The sequence below is a fragment of the Eptatretus burgeri genome, chromosome 13 (assembly GCF_056783735.1).
Source record: "Eptatretus burgeri isolate ZD-2024b chromosome 13, Ebu_testis_v1, whole genome shotgun sequence".
Classification (NCBI taxonomy): Eukaryota; Metazoa; Chordata; class Myxini; order Myxiniformes; family Myxinidae; genus Eptatretus; species Eptatretus burgeri.
In genome coordinates, this window is record NC_140973.1 from 25,490,590 (window position 1) to 25,513,089 (window position 22,500).

The window sequence follows — 22,500 nt, forward strand, 5'->3', positions numbered from 1 at the left end:
AACTCTGATTCGACAGCTCAAAGACAGGTAAGTGCATCGTCCTGTCCGCCTCGCATCTGGCTTTGAATAACAGCTTCAAAATATGTTCTGCCCAGAATTGACGACACAACGTGCTGAAAAGCCTTGTTCTCTGCTTAAAAGACACAGAAAACAGGATTTGCCAGACACAGTGATGAGATTTTTTTCATGGCTCAGACTTGTTTAGAAATGTGAACTAGACACTGGTCCTTCCCAAATATACAGACAGTGGTGTTGCCTCAGCCTGCCTGTTGTTGGAGTATAGGACATTACAGCATCGGAATGGTCAAATGTACTTCGTGGAGTAAAAGTAAAATTGGGCAGAAATGGAACAGTCATTGATCTTAGACCAGGGGCAGGATTCCTCCCAAGACGTGGCCTATTGAAAATCATTTGGCTTGTTAAGGTTGGAAGAGAAATCGTTGTTGAGCTTCATGTTATTTGTGTGAGGTGAAGACATCTGTCCACAGGTGGGGATGGGCTCCCGGCTCCTGTGTGAATTGTTGAATCCAGGCTAATTGAGAAGGGATGGGTTATCTCTCGAGAGACTCCCTTGATCTTGTGCTTCAAATATTAGCTTTGAGGGCAAATCCATGAATAGATGGACATGGACAAAAAAAAATAATTTTACTGCAGAAAATATTTAACTGGTGCAGTAACATTATAAGACCTGAGAGCAACTGGAAATGACAGATTTGGTATCTGGGGCCTCTCATATTTTTTCATGTGGCCCTCACAAATAAGTGCCACTTAACTGTCATCACAAACAGTGGATTTTCCTATATTTGAAAGCTCCTTGGAAACGACACAGACTGGCCTTCAGTATGAAATTTTTAACTTAGATTACAGTTAATGGATTAATTTACAAAGCTTTCAACTTTGAAGGAAAAGTCCCTATTACTTTTTTCAGCACATGGTTCCAAAGATAGCTATGGCACACATGTAACGTCAGTCACAAAACAACATAATTTATTTTGCTGCTAAGCCTTCCTTCATGATCTAGATGTGTCTTTCACAATTCTCTTACTGGAGGTTATGAGTAACTCATTCATAGCAAACAAAACTCCAGTTCAACTATTTGAGCTGACAGGGCAGGGGCCGAAATCTGTAACATCAGTCACATTTTGTAATGTCAGTCACACGGTTAAGCTACACCTTGAACACGAGATGGCAGCACATACTAGTGCACATTTTGTGCAATAGATGGCAGTACAAAATATTACCCACAACCCCCTATACTTTCTGCATTCTTTTTGTGCATGGTATGTGAAAGTTTTTACCAGGTTTTTCAGTGACATACATCAGCTACATCTGAACTCTGCAGGTAAGAAATATAATACAAAACAATTTCCTGTGAATTGTAGTATTAGAAAATAGACATGAAATGATAAGAAAGAATCAAAACAAGTAGATTTACAGATAAATTTAAAGACAAAAGTGGATGGTCACATGGTGAGAAATTTGATTCATCTGATTACCATGTCAAATGATTTAAGAACTATTTAAGACGAGTCTACTTTGTTCTAAAATTGACATGAATACTATTTTATTGTAATTGCATGCTCCAGGGTTGCCACAGGTCAGGGGAAAACATTTTTTTTTCAAGGTCAGGGAAAAGTCAGGGAATTTTGTAAAAATGTTGATAAGCTGAAATGTCGGCACCAAGAATTGTGATTTTTCAACAGTCAATATAATTTTTTGTTTTCTTGTAAAATTACCATGTTCTGGTGTTCAGTTAAATACGTATGCATTTTTATGTAATAAATTGTGGGAAAGAACAGCTGTAGGGGTGAAGGGAGGCCATTATAAATATTTTTGGTAATTCTTTTTTAATTGTTTGGTCAGTGAAAATTGCAATTTGGTCAGAATTTTCAAATACCAGTTTTGTGGCAACCTTGTGCTCATTTAAACACTTAGAGTGGTAAAATATGGTATTAATGTTAGTGTACAACCTAGTCATATTTATAATTCTGTCCTTCAGGCGAAAATGCCCATGATTGCTGCCGAACGTCAAGCCAAATGTCATGCCAAACTAAAGGAGAGCAGGGAAAAGTATGCTGAACATAAAAAGAAGAATGTTCAGTACCAGACGAAGAGCAGGTGCAAGAAGAAATAGCGAGAATTAAGTCTCCCGAACCGTGACCAAAAGCTCATACAGGAGAACCGTCACGAAGAAACCAGGAAGCGCGTAGCAAAGTGGTGTGCATCAAGGAAATAAGAGGCAAAAGACAAGGGCCCAGCTGCACTGACAGTGCCATTTGGGAGTGCACAGGCCTTGGGCAAAGCAATTTATCGTGCGAGATGGGCTCTGGGGCCAGCATTGCCATCAACACCACACCGTAAGAAAGTTGTTTGTCGTGAACTGCTCTGAAGGACATTTGACATAGATGATGAAGAACCGTGCTCCAGTCCAAATCAGCTAGTGAGACATAAACCTCTGTTTAAGGAGACCAACGAGAAGGTTGTTGAATTTTATGAGAGGGATGATATCAGCCGCCAAGCTCCAGGGAGAAAAGATGTAGTCAATGTAAGAAATGAAGCTGGGGAAAAGGAAAAACGACAAGCCAGGCATTTGGCCACCTCTGTGAAGGAAGCCTATGCTCTTTTCTGTGAAGCGAACTCAGAAACAAAGATTGGCAAAAGAAAATTTGCTGAGCTTAGACCAAAGCATGTGTTGTTGTTGTTGTTGTTGTTGTTGTTGTTGAACAAACTGCCACATGTGCAGATACCATGAAAACTTCATTGATGCAATAAATGCTCTACATAAGACTTGTGGTGACTTTCCACTATACACCTATGAACTTCCAGGGAAATTTCTGTGTGCTGAATCCACGGAGCAATGCTGGCTGAATAAGTGTCCTGAGTGCAAAGATGGAAAAAGCTTTGCAATCTACTTTGAAAATCATGATGTTGCTGATTACATAGTCACTTGGTACATCTGGAACAATGATGAAAATGACAAACTATGCGAGGCAGTCAAGGAAGGCACTGTCAGTGAGTTGAGGGAATACATCTGCAGCATAACTCCACAATTTATGGAGCATTGTTGCATTAAACGCCAGCAAACGGCTAGGTACACTAAAGAGAGGGAAGCTGCTATGTCAACACCCAATGATGAGTCAAAGGCCCTGCTGCAGGTGGACTACTCGGAGAATTACTCCTGCTCGTACCAAGAAGAAATACAGAGTGCTCACTGGAAACAACAAGTGACCCTATTCACTGCTGCCCTTTGGCACTCTGGTGAACTCCACTCCATGGTAATAGCATCAGACAATTTGATGCATGCCAAATAAACACTCGTGGCCTACATCAGTCGGATTCATGATGAACTGCTATCAACAGTGACAACTGTGTCTCTTTGGTCTGATGGACCAGCTTCCCATTTCAAGAACAGTTATGTTGCTACTGGAATGCATGCACTAGAGCAATATCATGGCATTGAAATTCACTGGAATTTCTTTGCCACTTCACATGGTAAAGGGCCAGTGGATGGGATTGGGGGATCCATGAAGAGAAAGGTGTGGACTGGTGTAAAGGCAAGGAAATTCCTGGTCACAAATGCTTCATCATTTGTAGAGGCTGCTTCAGCTGATGATGCATCAAAGGTCAAGGTGCTGGAAATGGCTGAATGTGAAATCGCTCAGAGAAATGAGTCTGAATCTTGCCCATGTGTTCAGCAATGCTCCTGCTATCCAAGGCATATCAGGAGCTCACTACCTGAAGATCAGTGGTGGCAGAGCAGTCTCCTACCAATGAGTAAAGATGCAGATAGTGCTGCAGATGAAGAGTCTGGCCAAAATGATGATCCTGATGCAGAAGTGAAGGACTGGTGTCTCGTAGAATACGACAATGAACTGTTTCCTGGTGAGGTCGTATCAAAGATTGGAGAAGATTACGAAGTGTCTGTCGTGGTGAAGTCAGGTGGATACTGGAAACGGCCTACAAAGGAAGACAAAATCTTCTACACCAAGGACACAATCAAGAAGTGGCTGGAGGTACCAATTCCTGTAAACTGACATGGATTATACAAATTCCCAGATTTTCCATCTCAATTCTCCTATTGTGCTTCATGGCAGGTTTTTTTTTACTTTTCGACTTATGATGGTAACTGCCACCTGGACTCCAAGGACCTCTGGACTTGGAGAAAGTAGAAAATTCATGTGTAGTTTAGCTGAATTACGAATTGTTTACCAATTGTGGCATGCCATGGAATTTGTCCTGAAGTCAGCATACATGTTCATATCCTAGATTAGATGTTTCATTTTTTTATGTGTGCATCATGACATCCGAAGAACAATTTATCTGATTCATACTGCCTGATTATTATTCACAATTAATATGTGTTCCACTCAAACACACTGACATAGATTTGTGTACAAGTATATTGTCATTTAGATGAGAATTAGCATTTAGAATAATAGAATTGTTGACAATTCAATGAATATTTGTGGTACATGAAAACTACATACCATTTATAACTCTTATCTTACCCTACTTAGCCAAGCTGACAGCATAGATATGCAAGGTGTTGGCTTGCTGACTGTTAATCGTAAGTGGACAAATCGTAATGTCAGTCACTATATTTATGTACATTACTGGAAAAATAAACAAGCTTTTTTTTGTTTGTTTTTATTCTGTGTATTTTATTGGGATATGGTCTTGTAATGGTATAAGCAACAATTTTCTACTTCCATTTGTTTGAGCACAATTTTGAATCAGTTGACGATGTTTTCCATGACCATTTTTTGTAATGTCAGTCACACTTCAAACTTCCACCTCAACACAAAAGAAGCACAGAGCTAATGATGAATTGACAATACTTCCATGTCAAGCAAGGGCCAAGTATAGCGAGCCACAAAAATTGCAGCTAAATAATTAATGACATTGGCAGCTGTACAATTTTCTTTTTCACATAACCCTCAAATTCATAACATCAGTCACGATGGATTCGCCCCCATGCATATTCACTGAATAAACAGAATGCTCAGTGTTGATTGACCAGGATAAAAGCTAAATGGATGATCCATGTTCATTGAGTTTCAAATGAAATGATTGGAATGCATCGGCTGAAAATGTGTATTTAATTGCTAAAGTTGCTTTTACCAAGGAAAAGGCAAAGATATGCCTGGTGTTGGCTTGATGGTTACGGTGGTGGGCTTGGGATCCTTGGATCCTGAGTTCAAATCCCACTCGGCTGTTGAATTAATACCAGGTGGTGAGGAATTGAGAGAATAATGACTGCCTGTCATCCTTCCGAGGTCGGCAAAATGAGTGCCAGCTTGTTGGTATCCTGTGTCGGAGTTGCAACCCATCCAGGATTGTGCCCAAAAGCCAAGGAGACTGCTTCGGCAGCACCAACGCTCTGCAGAGGGTATGAGCCCCATGGAAGGCAAATAATTTTGCAATTGAGGATCAATATGTAACTCTTTTATGCTGGGTTGATATTCTCCATCTTCCATGCAGATACAGTAGAAGATAGCACAGAGAATAGACATGTTGAACGAACATGGCAAAGGACCTGCCATGAAGCACAATTTGAGATCCTGATACCTGCTCCTTTCTTATACTGTTAGAGGAGGTATTTTCAAGGAGCGTTATGGCACAAGATGAGAATAGGAGAATTGAGATGGAAAGGGAAGTGTTTGACGTTTTTGCTTTGAGTCCAAAGTGTGATTTCAGCACTCTGGCTGGTCTTTGGCTGTATTTGTCCTGAAAGGCAAGTTGTCCTGAAACAACTTGCCTTCGCCTCATGGAAGGCAAATCCAACTGAAGGCAATCTTGGTTCCTTCCACAAAGCACGGAACAAGTGTGAGTCTACCCTCAGGAGAGCCAGGAAACAACATCGTTCTTATCAAGTCTGAACTCTCAAACCTATCTCCCTCCTCCAAATCCTGGTGGTGTCTAGTTAAGTCTGTTTCTGGCGTATGTTCCCCCTCCATCCCCTCCCTTACCTCAAATGGCCACACTGCTGACACCACACGTGAAAAGGCTGAATGTCTGAACTCCGTGTTGTTCGTCTTTCGGCTGCTCCCGTTAGGGGTCGCCACAGCGGATCATCCGTTATGATCCGCATACTGACTTGGCACAGGTTTTACGCCGGATGCCCTTCCTGACGCAACCCTGGTCGCCTCTTACGACACAGGGATAAGGATTGGGTTTCACCATGATTCCAGGCTGCCCTACACCCTCTCATAGCGCGGCCCAGTGCAGGGCTCCCGTCCTCAAGCGATCCTCCAACCCAAGCCTCCGAGTAGCCGGATTACAGGCGCATGCCACTACGCCCGGTTAATGTCTGAACTCCGTGTATGCTTCTAACTCTTGTGTCCTAAACCCATCGCTTTCTGTAGCCACCTTACCGAGCCACACCCAGCTGTCCCTGGACTCTGTGTCCTTTACTTTTGACAAAGTGGGGAGCTTGCTGTCAAACCTCGACGCAGATTCTGCAACTAGTCCAGACGGCATCAGCCCAAGTGTACTAAAACCCTGCTCTGCTGCTCTTCCTCACACTCTCTCTGTTCTATTCACCCTCTCATTTGCTCAAGGTCATCTGCCATCTGCTTGGAAATAAGCAAACATTACCGCCCTTTATCAGCAAACATTATCTCCACTCGTGGCTCGCAGACTTCCTCTCCTGTCGCAGTCAACGTGTGCCTCTTCATGGAGTTCTCTCATCCCCTCTTCCTGTCCAGGCTGGAATTCCTCAAAGCAGTGTTCTTTTTCTGGTTTTCATCAATGATCTCTCCGACTCTGGAAAATACTCTATCTCTTTGCTGATGACTCGACCACCCTCTGTCGTACCATCTGTCATCCCTCAGACCGACAAGCAGCAGCTTCTTCACTCTCTGCAGATCTGGATAAAATCACAAACTGGTCCAACACGGGGAATATGTCTTTCGACCTTGACAAATCTCACACTCCCACTATGTCTCTCTGAAAGGACCGTCTCAAACCCCCCCCCCCCCACCCTCCATCTACTTTTTCAACAATCCTCTTGAAGAAATCCTTTCATTCAAGCTTCTGGTCTCACTATTTGCTGTGATCTTTCCTGGGAAAGCCACATTTCCAACCTGGCCTCCAAAGTCAGTCGCCAATTGGGTATCCTCCATCGTTTGAAGTCCTTCCTTGGCACACCTGAGCTGCTGACCATGTACAAACTTTTATCTGCAGCCTGATTGAGTACTGCTTTCCCCTCCGAGCTGGTGCTCCCGCCTCTCGCCTTTCTCGGCTTAACGCTGTGGAATCCAAGGCATTAAGGATCATTAGTATCTCCTGTGATGAGGCGGAGTCTTTGCGTCTCTCACTTTCTCACCGCAGGCAGGTTGGTGGTCTTTCTGTCTTCTACCATATCCTCTCATGCTCCCCCCCCAGTCTGTCTGCTATCTGTCCCGCCCATATTTCCGCAGGGCGCTCAAGGTCCGTCAGCAACCCCCTTCTGGTTAAATTACCAAAATAGAGAATCGCCCATCACCTTTATTCTTTCATTCCTCTTTTTTTTCCTGCCTTTGGCACAAACTTCCACACACTCTTCAATCCCATTCTTCCCTCCAGGTCTTCAAAATAGCTGTTCACCACAATCTCTTAACTTACCCCATCCAAAACCATGATCTTTTCTACCCCCGTTAATCCACCCCAAACCCACCTCCTTCAAATTCCCTGCTTTCCTTCCTAAAAGTCCCTGTCGTGTCCATCTTGTTTACCCTGTGTACCCCGCCCCATCACTCTCCCTCCCACATCTCGTATGTCTATTCCCCACTGTTTTGTGCTTCCCTCTCCCATCCCTTTTGTGTCCTACTCCCTTTGTTATACCTTCTGTGATTTAGCTCTTATGTAAGCCTTGACATTGTATAAAAATATATAAATTCTTCATTTATTTCCTATTTTTGGTGATTAATGGAACAGGGAAGAGCACTTAACAAAGACAGACTTGAACAGATGTCACCAAAACCACCACCATTTCTATGACTATTACTACTACGACGGCCCTCATTATTCCCACCTTCTTCTTTGGTCATGCAGTTGGGGAATGTTTTTAGCCCAAGCCTTTTGTGACCTGGCTGATTAGGCCTAACGTTTTATTGACATTGATTTGGGCAGGAATTTTTTTATTTTGTTCAGTGTGCTGTCTAACTCGCCTGCTCTTCATGAAATTGCACCATAGAACTTTTAACATCCACGACCCATGCTGGCAGACATCTTCAAAATGTAATGCCAAGTTTTGCACTTACTGGTTCGACTATCTCAGCAGAATTTGTGTATGCTAGAAGTGCTGGTTCTTTTTGATCAGCTTCTTTCATTCTAAATAATGAGAATATTTTGAATTTCCTTCACCCTTGCCCTTGTCTCCACATATTTTGCATTTCTTTCATTAAGAACTTCACCGGAAAGGGTGAAGCAAACTCCGCTCGCTGCAACTATGTCTCAAACTTGTTGGAGCGTGGGTGCCCAAAGGATAAGATCGAAAACCCACGCGGGTCCACGACTGTGGAGAAGGGGGATAAACTGAGCTCACGGAAGACTGGTGAAAAGTTTCAACTTAAAAATATTGTACAGATCTCTCCCCAAGCTGTACGCTTAAAGTTGCGCTCAGGTACGTGCATAAACTTTCAAATGGATTTCCAGATAACTAGATCTTGGGAGGTTTTCTCAGTGATCTTACCTGTGGCTTCTGGTTGTTGCCTGGGGGCTTTCTGTGAAACATGTTTGTATTCCAACATAGGTGAGCCACAGAAGATTAACTTGACCTTCCGACGAGCAGAGGACTACCCCATTGACGTTTACTACCTATTGGACCTCTCGTACTCCATGAACGATGATCTACAGAATCTCAAACACCTTGGCACTGAGTTACAGAAGAGCATGAAAAACATTACCAGTGATCTTCAGATAGGTAAATGTCCATCACACCTTTGTCAACCAACCACCCACCCTTACCACTTTGTAATTGGTATATACTCAGGATTATCAACAAATTTTATCTCCAATACTCGACATTTAAAGTCTGACGTAAGGTCAATGGATGTAATGAACAAAATGTTGATCAAGGTATGCTAATCACCAGGGAAAGCAAGGAGAACAAGTTGTTTTGGGTGTTAACCCTCCGTCAGAGCAAAAGACATAATGGCATTAATGAGTCCAGTTTCCGCCAAATAAAGAAATGTGCAGGCAGTTAGTGAATGCTCTGATTTGCACTGGAGCAAGGGTGATTCTGGGAAACCCCCTCCATTACATGACAGGTATGTTTAAAGGGGTAGTGAATGATATGCTTTTGCACCACAAATAAGGGTGATTCCACTAAACTGCTCCAGTGCATGTGACACCCCCCCCCCCTACAATTTCCTTAAAACACTTGCATTAAAAGTTCTCGAAAGGTATGTGGTATTCAGGATTCACTTTATGATAACAAAATGCTGCACTAACTGAAACGGGGAACACAAACATTTCAAGGGGAACTCAACCACCTTGACCACCTCAATGCTAATCTCTCCCGTGATATGCTACAAAATAGATATGATGTGTCTTTTTCTGATTTCTGAATTGTAAGGAAGGTAAATCTGCAATTACACATTGAAATCATCTTCTTCAGATTGTCTGTGACGTCACACCTGGAAGTGGACTGCCAGATTCGTCCTGTTTCCAGGTTATATCATGATTCGATTTAACTCATGGCGAATAAGTTTCGATTTTCCTCACACATATTCTGAGTCGATGCGTCCTTGGTGCTTATTATAGTAGTTTTGGTGTGTGTGTGTGTGTGTGTGTGTGTGTGTGTGTGTGTGTGTGTGTGTGTGTGTGTGTGTGTGTGTGTGTGTGTGTGTGTGTGTGTGTGTGTGTGTGTTCTTTCGGCTACTCCCGTTAGGGGTTGCCACAGCAGATCATTTGATCCGCATAATGATTTGGCACAGGTTTTACGCCGGATGCCCTTCCTGACTCAACCCTGGTCGCCTCTTATGACACAGGGATATGGTACACCTATTCTAATCGGGGCATACACCGGGCCCAGTACACTGGTACTCACTTCGCCGACCTCGGAAGGATGACAGGCTGAGTCAACCTCCTGGTGTGTATTAATTCAAGCGGCTAACGGGGCTTGAACTCAGGACCTTTTGGATCCCATGCCGCTACCCTAACCACTACGCCAACACCAGGATATATATATATATATATATATATATATATTATGTGTTCTCACTCACTGATTAAAGATCGGTACCTTCCGGTTGACGTAGAAAGCTGAAATTTGTGTGCCGATGGACATCGAAGCTGGTACACAGGAAAAATTCACAGAATCGTCGGACAATATCCACAAATGAAAAAAAACTAGAAGGGCATTTGGTGGAGTGCATACAGCAATGCCAACCCTCCCGATTTCATCGGGAGGCTTCCGAAAATTCACCCAAACTCCCGCCCTTACGATCACTATCCTTATCCTCCCGAAATTTTGATATTTTTGCACTGTTCACTAATCAGAATGTACTGGTATGAGAATTGAATGAAAAGCATCGTCTGCTACGTATAGCATGTGGTAACTCCATAACGTTCGCTGCTACCAAATTGTACGTAAAAAATTGCAAATTCAAATGAGGAGCAGCGAAACATTGGGTCTGGATCTCGCTTATGCGATCATGCACTGAGATTTAGTGCATGCGGTTTGTGTGCAATACAGTGCATGCGGTATGTATGCACAGTGTATATGCATGCGATACGCTCACTGCATGCAGCTGGGCCCCGTACCAGCCCGGCGGTCGCGACCACCGTGCGGTGTTTAATTTAACAGCCGCTAGAGTTCTACGAGTCGCGCTGCAGCTGTGGAACATCGACTTCGAAGTTACCGATGCTTCAAGCCCTCGATGTTGATTACGAAATGGCAGAAAAGAAGCTTACGAAGACCAAGAAATGGTCTCAGAAGTACAAGACCGAATACAGTCTCCAATACCCGTGTATTCGAAAGTCTGAAAGAGGAATTCATCATGCGTATTGTACAGTATGCAGCGTTGATATTTCAGTTGAGCACGGAGGTCGCGATGATATTCGGAAGCACGTTGGAAGCAAACGGCACACAGACATTGCAAAGGAGAGATCTTCGAGCACGAGTACCGGTACACTTCTGAATTATTTCATCAAACAAGGGACAAGCGAGGAAGAGGATGTTACCCGAGCGGAACTTCTCTTTAGTGGATTTATTGTGGAACATAACTTGCCCATATCAGTCTCAGATCATGCTGGACCTCAATTTCAAAAGATGTTTCCAGATTCAAAAGTTGCTTCAAAGTATGGATGTGCAAGAACAAAAACTTGCAAGATGTGCAAGAACAAAAAAAAAAAAAAAAAAAAAAAAAAAACCAAGAACAAAAAGCAAGAAAAAAAAAAAAAAAAAAAAAAAAGAACAAGAACAAAGAAGAAAAAAAGAACACTGGTCAACAATTTTTTACTTTCTGAATGTTGTCTAGATTTCTACAAGTGAATTAGGGTATTCTGGCACTGCTGAATCAGGAAATGGCATCAGTTTCTCTCCATCAGGTCAGGTTTTTGTGCTAAGTTGATTTGAAAAAATCAGATCTTGTGACAAAATCAATTACATTTTTGTGGCATTATCAGCTGATTTTTGTCAACACATATCATCCTAAACATGTTTTTAAGAAAAAAATGTTTTGCCAACAACATTTATTGATTACATGATAGAAACATCGATTACTGTCATCTGAATGGTGGGCATTGATAAAGGTAAGTACAAGTAAATTGCATGTTGCGTCACCACTGTTCAAACTTCAGGGCTTGAACTTCCGTTTCTTCGAACTCCTGGAATGTTCAGCGGCAGGGAGGTCTCTCTTCAGATTCCAACAGTAGTCAGCCATCATGACTGCGTCCCAGCGACCCTGATACCTGGTCTCCATCTCCTTCATGTCCTGATGGAATCTCTCCCCCTGCTCGTCACTCATTGAACCCAGGTTCTCAGGAAACCGGTTCATATGTGAAAATAGGTAGTGCATCTTGATGCTCATGTTGCAGCCCAGGTTTCTGAAAGCAGTCAGCATGTTGTTGACAAGTTCTGCGTAGTTTCTGGCCTTATTGTTGCCAAGAAAGTTCTTCACTACCAAAACAAATGTCTTCCACGCTTCCAGTTCAACTTCATTCATTGAGTTTTTGAACTCTGGATCTCTGATGAGCTGACGGATCTGAGAACCATCAAAGATGCCAACTTTCAACTTCTCCATGGTCAATCCTGGAAAAGCCTGGCACAAGTAAGTGAAGCAGTCACCATCTTTGTCCAGAGCCTTGGTGAACTGCTTGATTAAGCCGAGCTTGATGTGCAGCGGTGGGAAGAGTATTCTGTCTCTGTCCACCAGAGGGTCGTTGATGACGTTCCTTTCTTTGCATGGCACCAATTCCTCCCGCACAGGCCAGTCCTTCTTCGTGTAATGCTGAGCACGGTCCCTACTATCCCACATGCACAGAAAACATGGGTACTTGGTGAAGCCAGACTGTTGTCCCAACAAAAAGTTCACCATCTTCAGGTCAACACAAATAAACCACTTATGCTGATCATAACCAATTTTCTCCAGCACGTACTTCACCGCTTCATACTTCTCCTTCAGTGTAGTCGAGTGAGCGATGGGTACAGAGGCAAACTGGTTGCCGTTGTGTAGCAGAACACATTTCAGTGATCGCTTGCTGCTGTCAATGAACAGTCTCCAATCTTTGGGTTCGTACTGTGGCACTCCAAGCTTGAGCAGAAGCGCATGTCATAAATTGGCGCATGTAGGTATTGTACATTCTTCAGAGTTCGTTATTTCAAGAAATACAACTTTTTTGTATCACATTATTACAAAATCTGCCCCATTAACTTTAGTTTTGATCCACGAACTTTATGCTTTGCCTCACCAATTTTTGGAAGATTTTGAGGTTTTATGACTTCAAACTGATCCCTTTTCGACATTATCACCTAGAACTATCGTACCTGAATACTTCTTGTCATTAAAATAATTATTTCCAATTAAAACAATTATTTGACATGACATTTTACCCCCACCAACTTCTTCTAAAATGCTCCACACATGCGTACATGTGAACAAAAATGTAAAAAACGACATGTGGCCATATCTCAAAAACTTGACCTGATTGAACAAAACTAATGTGAGTTTTGGATTCAGCGCATCAGATTCGTCCTAAATCAGCTTAAAAAATGCAGACAACAAATTTGTTGTTGACCAGTGTAATTGGTGAGTTGTCAAATGTTACTGCTTCATCTATTGCCGATATTGCTAGACTAGCTCCATTTAGCCTAGCTACAGACGGTAGCAATGACAGTGGTGAGGCCCAGCTATATCCTGTCCTGATTTCGTACTATGACAACAGTGCTGGGATTGTGAAGCAAGGTTTGCTAAGTTTGCCTGCGTGCAAACAAGATTCCACTGGAGAAAACATTTTCAAACTGCTTGATCATGAGTTCAGTGACAGGAAAATTCCGTGGGGAAATTGTGTTTCCTTTTGTGCTGATAATGCCTCTGTCATGGTGGGCAAGCACAAAGGAGTCGCTGCTTATATCCACAAACAAAATCCAGAGTGCAACATCATGGGATGCCCTTGCCATATGATGCACAATACGGCCAAGAAGGCGGCTCAGGCCTTACCCATTGAATTAGATGACTTTCTCATCGATATTTACGACTACTTGGACAAAAGTAGTAAACGCGTCAAAGGAGTGAAAGCACTGCAAGAACTCTGTGATGCCCCGACACAAGATTCTGAAGCATGTCGCAACAAGGTGGCTGTCCCTTGGTCAGTGCCTAGACAGGCTGATTGAACAGTGGGAGCCACTTCGCCTCTTCTTCAAAGAAGAAGTACGAAGAAAAATGCAACCAACTGTAGCCAAGACTCTAACAACGAGCAAGAAGGACGGCACTGTATCTACTGCCAGTACTGGCACTGCAGGATCAAGCACTCGTGGAGCAGCATTCACCACTACCACTGCAGTATCTGCTGCGAAGAAGACAGCAGGGACAGCACCAAAACCAATGCTGAGAGCAGGTAGCATCACCGGCCCTTCATCACGTTCATCTACAAAGCAGATTCCTTCAGAGTCGAGAAAGACTGTGATAGTCCCATCTACAGGCAAAGAAGGACCCAAGTTAAGTTCTGCTTTTGCCAAATCACTTGATAGAAGCTCAGCAAAACCTTCGAATCAGAGGTCTTCTTCCTTGGCTGCACCTACCTCAAGCTCTCTCCTCAAACGTAAAATTGGATCTGGTACTACGAGTCTGACCTCTTCTGCTGGCAGTAAACGCAAGTGTGATCGCCCTGCGGCTAAGTGTACTACGAGTTCTACAACTAAAAGCGCATCTTCCTCAAACACTGTGCAGGAATCTAGAGAAAAACGTGTCAACAGGATGTTCTTGTCTCCACAAACAAAACTCTATTGTTTCTTCCTTCGATATGCTAACAAGCTTTTTGAGAAGGGGAATCTTCTGCTCCAAAGAGACGAACCCTGTATTCATCTCCTGCACGGAGAATTGAATGGTCTTCTGAAAGATATCTTCGTATGGTTTTTGAAACCATCGGTGTCATCGGTTGCTCTGGTAAATGTACCCTTCTCTGACAGAAATCATCAGAAGAATGATGAGGACCTCATGATTGGGAACGATGCCAAACTGTATATAAGGGAACAAAGGAGTCTCAAGAAATCCACCTTCACTCTGAGTGAGTCAGACATCCAAGGTTTCTTCAGTGCAGTTCGCTCATATTATGTGAAAGCCTGCAATTATATCTTCAAAACCTGGCCGCTAGATGATGAATTAGCCAAGCATGCTCAGGTGCTGGATGTTAAGCTACACCAAGAAGTGGGGTTTGACTGTGTGGAGTTTTTCATCAAGAAATTCCCCTGTCTGTTCAGTGGCGGTGATAGTGACATAGACAGTCTTGAGAGTGAATTCGCTCACTACCAGGCAGACGCCTCCATAGCTACAATTGCTACTGAGACAGTGAGAGTGGATGAGCAGTGGCATCGGATTTCACAGCTCACAGATCCCTGCACTGGTGCCAAGAAGTATCCTAATTTGAGCAAAGTGATGAAGGGAATCTTGGTCATTCCTCATTCGAACGCATCATGTGAGCGGGCACTCAGTCTTGTACGGAAGAATCATACTGAATTTCGTCCCAATTTGAGTGTCAAAACCCTGGAAGCTCTCTTAATTGAAAAACTAGCTCATAACACCCCTTGCTACCAGAGAGAATACAGCAAAGACATAATCAGAAGGGCTAAAAGAGCCACACAGCTGTCACTCAGCAAAGCTGCCATGGAAAAAGCAAGCAGCAGTAGTACCAGCCAGTAAGGTAAGAAAAATATTGCTTCTTTTGTGCTTTTTGTTAATCTTTGATTGTCCCCTAACTTACTAATATTAACATACATGTAACATTAAAAAGTGCACAATTTTCCCCTTTTATTGTTCAAAAAGTGGGAATTCTTAACATGTTAAATGCTCCAAAATAGGGCTCAGAGGGCACTAGAGAGCATCTAGAACCCCAGAGCTTCCAGGGCCCTAAGGCGGGCCCTGGACCCCGCCGCAAGGGTCGAGCGCTCCGCGCTCGAGATGTGCGCTTCGCGCACATTATTTGGTGTCGGTTGAAAATCCTCCCTAATTCTGATTTCCAAAAGTTGGCATCTCTGTGCATATCTCTGCCACACAATGCCTGATCCACAAGAACATATCGGGCCCAATAAATTTTTGAAATATCATGCCACATATCGTTTTTGGCCCAATCTCTCAATGTTGAAGAATCACTTTGAAAATGAAATAATTCTCATATTTGGATCTGGATTCAGATCTTCACAAAAATCGAATCAATTTGTCCTTGTCCCACACCTAACCTGTCCACCAAGTTTCATCTGAATCCGTTCACAACTTTCTGAGATATCGTGCTATATATCCTTTTTGGCCCTATTTGTCACTGGTGAAGAATCACTTTACAAACTCTCATAGTCGGAACCGGATCTTCACCAAAATCTAATCAGTTCGTCGTCGTACACCAAATTTTATCCCGATCCGTCCACAACTTTTTGAGATATCATGCACACAAACAGACAGACAAACAAGAAGACGTGGTGCAGCGCATGATATTTGCAAAATCCATAAAACAAATTTGACCTCAAATAATTGGCTGGTTGAATTCAGTGACCTGATATATATATATCCTCTCCAAATTTCATGTCAATCAAATGGAATTTTAGAAATCTCACCTAAGTTGTTGACCTGGCCTATTTTTACCTTTTGATCCCAAAATCGATTGGCTTCTTCCTTATGACAAACTCTACTATGTGGTGAAGTTTCGTGAAGATCGGTTTAAAATTGTGACCTGTCGGCGATAAAAACAGACAGACAGAATAACAAAATCGACTGACCAATATACTTGAAAAATCTTTGATTTTGCAGATAAAAAGAAGACATATTGCAGAGCACGATACTTGCAAAATCCATAAAACAAATTTGACCAAAAAAAAAAAATTGCCACGTTGAATTCATTGACCTGATATGCAAATCCTTTTCAAATTCCAAGTCAATGGGATGAAAATTGAGGATTTTAGAAATACTGTTACGAATCTGGAAGCCTTTTGCACACAGACAGTCAGCGATCCCCATAGCTCGGTTATCTCGATAAGTATGTGTTTATAGTTAGGGCCCCGTCCCTATGTTTATTGGGTGATTAAGTGTATGTGTGCTGTGAGTTATTTTGTAGTTAGTTTTCTTTATATCCAACAACAACACCACCTGCTTCGTTCCGCCACCCAACCAAACCTTCGCACACCGACTCCATTGCCCACATGTTTTTGGCTGAAGGCGTGGGCGGAGCCTCCATCACCTCAGATCAAGGCTCCGCTCCGAAGAAGGGCATGGAGCGTTTCCTCCAGCCAATGGGAAGCCAGAATACCAGTACTCGCTTCGGCAGTACATATGCAAAAATAGAAACGACTACAGAGCCTCTTCGGGGGGTGGGCCACTGAGACGCCCTGACACACCCCCCGACATGCCCCCGTCCAATGAGGAGGCGAGTTACCTCAGGACGGACCCCTCCCACCTCACGTGAGGAATGAATAATAGTGGGGGCGATCCGGCTGGCAATAAAGAAGAAGCCTCGTCGCCTTGTTTGCCCTCGTTTTGCCTGTTGGGATCGTCTCGCTTTGCCTGCTGGCGTTCTCGTCTTGCCCGCAAGTGCTCGTCTTGTCTCATCCGTTCTCGTGCTGACTGGCGTCCGTTGCATCATTCCCAGTCCCTGGTGCTTGGTGCGGCGACAAAGGTGTGGGTTTGAGCCCCCCCGAACCAGCTCATCTTGACCAGACCACACGAGGCGGAAAGGTGCCCGACCGAACTCTTACCCTCAGCTTGCCTTCCCTTCCGAGCTGAAGGGTCAAATAAAGGCCAACCGGCCCCATTTATTTTGGGTGTGTGTGTCTGTGGCGCCCGTCCTGTAAGTAGAGACTTAAGTGCCTGTGTTCATTGTAACTTGCATTTCTTTTATTCGGATAACTCTGCTCTTTGTCACCCTCACCCCATTATAAATAAACCCCTGTTAAATGTCCCAGCTCATTGCCTGTGCTTTCTTTCATTGGCTTAGCACGGTGCGGGCTTGAGAAGTAGTAAGGCCGTTTGGGCCGTAAATTGTTCATTTGGTCCGGCGCGGCTTTGGTAACTTCCGCTCGGTTACGCCGGATCCAAGTCGGTAACAGCGACTCGGTTCGGACATAGTCAGCTGAGGGTGTGGCTTCCCTGGTAGTTAGACGGCGTGGGTACTTATCTAAATTGGAATTAGACAAATGGACCCTACCTTACGCCATCTAAATATTGGTGACCACGGTCCTTTAAGTGACCCGTCGACTCCGGAGTTATCCGGCGTGACGACCTTGCAATTCCGGTGTTCGGTGGGAGACAGCCCGACTGCTCCGTCAGGCGGTTGTCCTCACCACCGAACCCAGCACCACAACAATACTACCTTAGTTGCTGACCTCAGGCTTATGTTGACCTTTTGGTCCACGTTGACCTCAAAAATAATTCACTGGTTAAATTCAGTGACGTGAAATATAAATCCTTTTCAAATTTCAAGTCAATCAGATGAAAATTGAGGATTTTACAAATCTCACCTAAGTTGTTGACCTTTGGCCTATGTTGATATTTTGACCTCAAAAACAATAGGCTTTTTCCTTTTGATGAACTGTACCATGTGGTGGTGTTTCGTGAAGATCGGTTTAAAATTAAACAGTTAAACAGTTAAAGTTAAACAGACAGAATAACAAAATTGATTGACCAATATCCTTGAAAAATCGAAACAAACACACAGACAGAGAAGGATGAAAACATAACCTCCTTCACCTTCGGTGGTGGAGGTATTAAATTAAAAAAAATCAAATGCAGGTGAGCGACCCGTAACGATGTTGTTTGTTGATTGACATCGAAGCCGATACACCAGGAAAAATCACAGAACCTTTGGAAAGCATCCGTAAATGTAAAATCAAATGCTGATGAGCAACCCGAGACAATGGGGAAATGTGGTTCGTATGCTTACACGATGTGTAAGATTTTACCTTGGACACTATGTGTAAGCACAGCCAGCTAGTATAGTCGTACATACCGAGATGGTTTCATGTTATATCAACGGCCGAAAGACCCTAAGTTTGCCAGAAATTGGATGAGGTTTATCCGAAATCCCCTAAACGTTGCGTGTGGATCGGGCCTCCAAAATGTTTGGTTTTGTGCTCGGAACATTTTACAGAGAACTGTTTTGAAACTGAGATGGCTCTTAGGACACAAAGTCCGACCAGCAATAGCCAAGGATTCTCCGAAGAGACCTGGTACCAAAGGAATTAAGTCTCCGTCTCAGATCCTTGGTCAGAGTCCAAGTCTCACATCCGTAGAGCAAGACTGGAAGCACCAAGGACCTGAATACTCAGACTTTCGTCGTCCTGCACAGGTACCGGCAGCGCCACACCTGATGATCCAGTGAATCCCTGACTCCCCAGGCCCGACCCAGACGTCTATTGGCCTCTGGCTCTCAGCCAGCATAGACATGAATATCCCTGCCAAGGAAAGTGAGTCTCTCCACGACCTCAACATCCTCACCACAAACAGGTACAGACAGGATAGCAGCATCCAAGATGTCATTGAAAGCCTGGATCTTAGTTTTGACCCAGGAAACCCGTAATCCCAGCGGCTCTGACTCCTCATTCATCACCTCGAGGGCCCCCAAAAGGATATCTCGAGTCTCCGCAAAGATGACTGCATCATCTGTGAAATCAAGGTTAGACATGTTGACATTCCCAAACAATGCACTGCAACTTGATCTCTCTGACATCCTCTCCAGAATCCAGTCCATACAAGTGCTGAAAAGTGTGGGGGCCAGTACACATCCAGTAGCAACTGGAAATAAGTCAGCGATTGTATCACCACATCTCGCAGCACTCTCAGTACCAGAGTTTAGTTCAGACATCAGATTGATCAGTTTTGGTGCCACCCCATGAAAACCAAGAATCCTACAGAGGGCATCCCGATCGACTGAATCAAACGCTTTACAGAGATCAAATTGGCTGAAAGCAGCCCCTGCCAAAACTCTCATCTGCGTTCAGTGAGGACCCGAAGAGCAAGGATACGGTCAATCGTTGACCTCTTTGGTGTTAAGCCTGACTGCTCTGGACACTGGTGCTAAAACAGATGGCGGCAAACCCTCTCAAGAATTATCGGAGCAAAGACCTTGTCCAAGCAAACCCTGAGCAGCGTCACCCCTCAGTCATTGTTACAGTCTTGGCGATCACCCTTCCCTTTCCAGAGAGGGACAACAAGGCCCCTTTTCCAGTCAGTTGGGATGATTGCTGTGTTCCAGGCAGAGCAAAGAACTGCATGCAACGACACGAGTACAGCATTTCCACCAGCCTTGAAGTTCAGCATGGATGCCACAGATCCCAGGAGCTTTACCCCATTTCATCCGGTTCACCCCATCCTGTTTCCACAAACGAAGGTGGATCACAGTTGATTGGAGGGTCAGGAATAGGGATAGTAACACCCCTGACATCCATCTTGACAGCTGGTGCATTCGCATGGCACGGCTGCTCAATGTAACCGGCCCAGCGGGCCTTCACTTTGGACTCCTCTGTCAAGAGCCCACTACCCTTTGCTCTCACTGCAGTCCACTGAGGGACAGGCTTGGAGCAACACAATATGCGAATTCCCCTGTAACCTGGATAGTCAAGGCGAGGGGTGAAATAATTGTTCAGATTGTGATAAAAGCATGAAACTTTGCACAAATGTTCAACACAACATTCTAAACGTTTTCAGGGGTGGAGCCAATGTGAACTGTGTATAGCATAGCAACGGTCGCTAGGCAACATATTTTCCTTAGCAACCAGCACATAGGATGACTGGACCAATTTTATTAAATGATTATGATTTATTTTAATATCAACAACTTCAATTTTCATATAAACATCAATTTGGAGCAATTGTCAACAACACAAGGCTTAATTTCAGTTGCTAGGCAACATATTTTCCTTGGCAACCAGCACAAAAGATGCCTGCAGACCAATTTTACTTATCAATTACAACGTATTTTATTATCTATAACTTTACCCGTCATATTTACATCACCCTAGAGCAATTGTCAACTGCAAAAGGCTTAAAATGGTTGCTAGGCAACATATTTCCCTGTTTGTATCACCATCTGAGCTCTCGCTTATTTTTGCCTATTTGTGGAGGACAATAATAATAAACAATGAATGCATGCTCCTGTTGATTATTTATTCAATCATATCGCTGAATTTTGTTGTTTTTTCTGTGCAGGTATGTATAGCTTCTATTTGGTGGTGGACGATATGGTAATGGTCAACTAACCTACCCCTGCATGCTTTAAAATGGCAAGCCCCTCGCCTTCAGGTACCCTGACAACTGACTGGTCTAAATGTGTCCTTTGTCAGGTAGACCGCAAAGAACAATTGACATGTCCCACTGATGCAGGTTATAAAACCATAGCTGAGAACATCCTTCAATTTAATGAACTCCACTGCGTGCCAGTACAAATAGATGTCACACGATTGGACAATGGAAATGGTGTGGAGTCCACATTTAAGGAACAGAATGCAAAGTGGCATAAATCCTGTTACTTGAAGTTTGGTAAAAGTTATTTACCAACATTATTTATTATTATTTACCCAAAACATTCCGCTTCTGTAGGCCATTAGGCAATGTGAAGTAGAAGCATCATTTACAAATAGAGGATAAATATATACATAGACAGTTGGTATTGTTTATCATTACCTAGCAACAAAACAAATGCTAATTTGTTTTGTGGTGACACTAATTATTGTGTTGCTTTGTTTTCTGATGACACTAATTGTCTTTAAAACATGTCGACTGATAGTTCTGATGTTCTGTAACATAGCACCAACCTTTCCGAATGTAGTAAATAGGCTTAAAAAGCCCGTTGCCCCATCACTTTGCCCCATAAATTTGTTACCTTCCAAACGTTGCTAAGGAACATGCTGTATTCAATGGCTCCACCCTTGAAAATAAACAGTATGGGTTGAAGAATAATTGTGCCAAGTCTCATGCTTTTATCACTTACTGAGCAATTCTAGCTGTATTTTGCACCCATCGCCTGTGGCCTGTGTTTCGAACTAGGACGAGAATCACTTGACCACAGGTGATGCTCTACCTCCTCACGGATTCCTCTCACAAAGGTGTACTTGTCCACCCTTAACATACGCACAGTTTTATGCCTCAACTCAATGAACAGCTCAGCTCTGCCATTATGACTGGCCCTACAAGTCTGGTCAATGGTATCCATTGTCCCTTGAGAGAGAAAATCCTTCTTCGCCCTCTGGTGAGTTCCAAGACATCCACCGGCAATATCAAGGATGTTGGTCTTGAAGGCACTCCACAACTCTTCAGAATTCCCCAATGCACCCAGACCCCCCCAAATCCCCACTCGGCCTGTTCACAAACTCCTCAACTCCCATCTCTTCCTTGAGCTTGCCAACATCCAGCCTCGGCTCGGATGCTGCCATTCTCCCGGATTTAAGATGTAACTTACTTACGGATTTAAGATACAAGGTGTTTTTGAAGAATTGTTGCTGTAACATCATTGTCTCTGGTGTGTGACAGTACAAGATGGAGTATTCACAACAGAGCAGATATCTGGTACTTGTCTGATGGTGCATTTATATAAACCAAAGACAGGAGTAAGTTAAATCGATTAGCATGCAGGACAACATAGACAATACCAAAGAGAAGATACCATGAAGAGCGACATGTTTGTGGATATCGGTGATCCTACCACATACAACATGGCACAGTCCACTGTGGTTTCCTTTCAATTTTTGGTGAAGTATTATGCATAGTTGCTGCCCCATAGCCTTATGCTGTCATGTGAGTTGAGGCATCATTTTGGCATCACCTGATGCTTGTGGATGCAGTCATGATACCTGCAAGCATAAAAGTCTTCTTCCTCCGT

The 22,500-nt window shown here is 43.5% G+C and overlaps 1 protein-coding gene across 2 annotated transcripts in view; it reads left to right on the plus strand.

The window, feature by feature from the left end:
- LOC147014099 (integrin beta-1-A-like) overlaps positions 1-22,500 on the plus strand; it is a 62,749-nt gene that overhangs the window by 15,774 nt on the left and 24,475 nt on the right. For both annotated transcript variants that reach the window (XM_085851755.1, XM_085851754.1), the window contains exons 4-5: positions 8,389-8,605; positions 8,735-8,905. In XM_085851755.1, coding sequence (XP_085707881.1) covers positions 8,389-8,605; positions 8,735-8,905 — 388 coding nt within the window. The remainder of the gene's footprint in view (positions 1-8,388; positions 8,606-8,734; positions 8,906-22,500) is intronic.